Genomic DNA, 2579 nt, shown 5'->3' on the forward strand with positions numbered 1-2579 from the left:
CACCTGGAGGAAGAACGCCTCATCTTCCGCCTCGGAACACTTCAACCCCAGGGCATCAATGTGGACTTTAACAGTTTCCTCATTTCCCCTTCCCCCACCTCACCCCAGTTCCAAACTTCCATCTCAGCACTGTCCCCATGACTTGTCCTACTTGCCTATCTTCTTTTCTACCTATCCACTCCATCTTCCTCCCTGACCTATCACCTTCATCCTCTTCCCCACTCACCTATTGTACTCTATGCTACATTCTCCCCACCCCTACCCTCCTCTCATTTATCTCTCCACCCTTCAGGCACTCTGCCTGTATTCCTGATGAAGGGCTTTTGCCCGAAACGTCGGTTTTACTGCTCCTCAAATGGTGCCTGAACTGCTGTGCTTTTCCAGCACCACTCTAATCCAGAATCTGGTTTCCAGCATCTGCAGTCATTGCTTTTACCTAGCTACATTTTAGGTCTTAATAATCATATGCAAAAAAGGAACTCTAGAAGCTGTAGGTGGAATTGCTTTGTACATTATCAGATATGATATGAACTTGTTTTACAGTACTTCAGGACTACCCAAAGAAATGTGATTGCCAGGAAACAGAGTTGGAATGTGTGGACGTGAACCTACGCTATGTGCCAAAAGTTTCAGTGAATGTAACCTTACTGTAAGTATATTCACTATTTTCATTAATTGCATTGTTATGGTGTGTCTTTTAAAGCAATGGAAAGCCATTCATACACATTATAACATTAAAATGTGATATTTATTTCAAGAAAATAATTAAAATATTTCATATACAATCTTTAATAATTTCATATGAAAATAAATTAACATAGTTACATAATTCATAAAACTAAAATTTTCATAACATTATATTGCTAGGAATAGGGTTTTACTTTAATATAGTAAAACAATGGTTTAAATAGTGTTCTCAAAAATCATGTTCTTTCCTCTCAGTAGTGCTGTTAAGTTTGAAGAAACACGCATTTTAACACTGAGCACATTGCATTATGCATCCCTAACTTTCCGGTGCATTCAATAATATGATTTGTGGATGCAATTGAGATTAATGGGTTGTTAAGATTAAAATACATTAGAGTATCTAATTAGAGTGAAAAGGATTTACTTTAAGGAAAATGTATAGGCCATTGAAGATATTATCCACAAATCCTATGATATATATGCTATGTGTATAGGAGGACTTCCAGTTGCTTCATCTCAAACGTAGCTGAGCTTGAGGAGTAACTGAAGTCACCATAGGACAGCTAGAAAGTTCAAACCTTCCTGCAGCACCTGACCCAAGAAGCAGTTGCCCCATAATTACACACTGTTCAGGAGGATAGTAAGCAGATGACCATCTAGCATGGAAGGAAGAGGCATGCAGGACCAGGAAACAAATAGCAGTATAACATTCTCGAACCAGCTTTCAGCACTGAAATGCAAATGAGAATAATGGCACCTTGATTGCACAGTAAAGTGTAAAAATAGCAAGACGTGCTCATTATGTGTTGCCTTCCTGTACCAGGAGGGGACAGGAAGAATACTGATGGAGAAAGAATCAGCTAGTAGAGCACAACATAAGAAGGAAATAACTTTAAGCCCAACAGTCAGTTTCAAGAACTAGGGAGGAAGTAAAGGTATCAATCTCTGGATTACACCCATTGCCGCACATTAGCGAGAATAGGAATAGCAGAATAAATTACTTACTGTTTGGTTCAAGAATTGATACAAGGGAAAGGGCTTCACCAGGATATTGAGATAAGTTGTAGGGGAGTATAGGGATTTTCAAAGTGGACAAAGCTGAGTGCAATTTTCTTTCAGAAAGGTTAACTCGTGCTGTGCTGGTTCGTTAATACTAAATTACTGTGGGAGAAATGAGTGTGTTTGATGGGGCATTGGAACCAATATTGGTGAAATAGGAGCTGTACTATTTACCTGAATCATGCTGGGACTAGTAGAAAAGGCTTTATGAAGGAAATGTAAAGAGGTCAACACAATTGAGCACGTCAACAATATGGGTAATGATAAACAAGCATGGCAGGAAGGCACAAAGTGTACAATCTTAGCAATGCACGGGACCAGGGTTGGTCATAGAGTTGTACAGCATGGAAACAGACCTTTCATGCTAACCAGATATCCCAATCTAGTCTAGTCTCATTTGCCAGCACTTGGCCCATATCCCTCTAAACCTCTAAACCCTTCCTATTCATGTACCCATCCAGATGCCTTTTAAATGTTGTAAACATTGTAATTGTACCAGCCTCCACCACATCATTGCCACACACGCACCACTCTCTGCATGAGAATGTTGCCCCTTAGATACCTTTTATATCTTTCCCCCTCTCACCCTAAACCTAAGCCCTCTTGTTCTGGACTCAAGTCTCCATGAATGAGTGTGATATTGCTAACTGACATTGATATTGATTCATATGGTAAGGTAGGAGAAAGTGAGGACTGCAAATGCTGGAGATCAGAGCTGAAAATGTGTTGCTGGAAAAGCACAGCAGGTCAGGCAGCATCCAAGGAGCAGGAGAATTGACGTTTCGGGCATGAGCCCTTCTTCAGGAATGAGGAGAATTAGTCAAGCAGGCTAA

General features: G+C 40.2%; 1 protein-coding gene across 3 annotated transcripts in view; it reads left to right on the plus strand.

Annotated features, from left to right (window-relative positions):
- The window catches only part of LOC122550791 (relaxin receptor 2-like), a 158833-nt gene that overhangs the window by 45807 nt on the left and 110447 nt on the right, over positions 1-2579 (plus strand). For all 3 annotated transcript variants that reach the window (XM_043692054.1, XM_043692055.1, XM_043692056.1), the window contains exon 4: positions 544-649. In XM_043692054.1, coding sequence (XP_043547989.1) covers positions 544-649 — 106 coding nt within the window. The remainder of the gene's footprint in view (positions 1-543; positions 650-2579) is intronic.

Source organism: Chiloscyllium plagiosum, chromosome 6 (assembly GCF_004010195.1).
Source record: "Chiloscyllium plagiosum isolate BGI_BamShark_2017 chromosome 6, ASM401019v2, whole genome shotgun sequence".
Lineage (NCBI taxonomy): Eukaryota > Metazoa > Chordata > Chondrichthyes > Orectolobiformes > Hemiscylliidae > Chiloscyllium > Chiloscyllium plagiosum.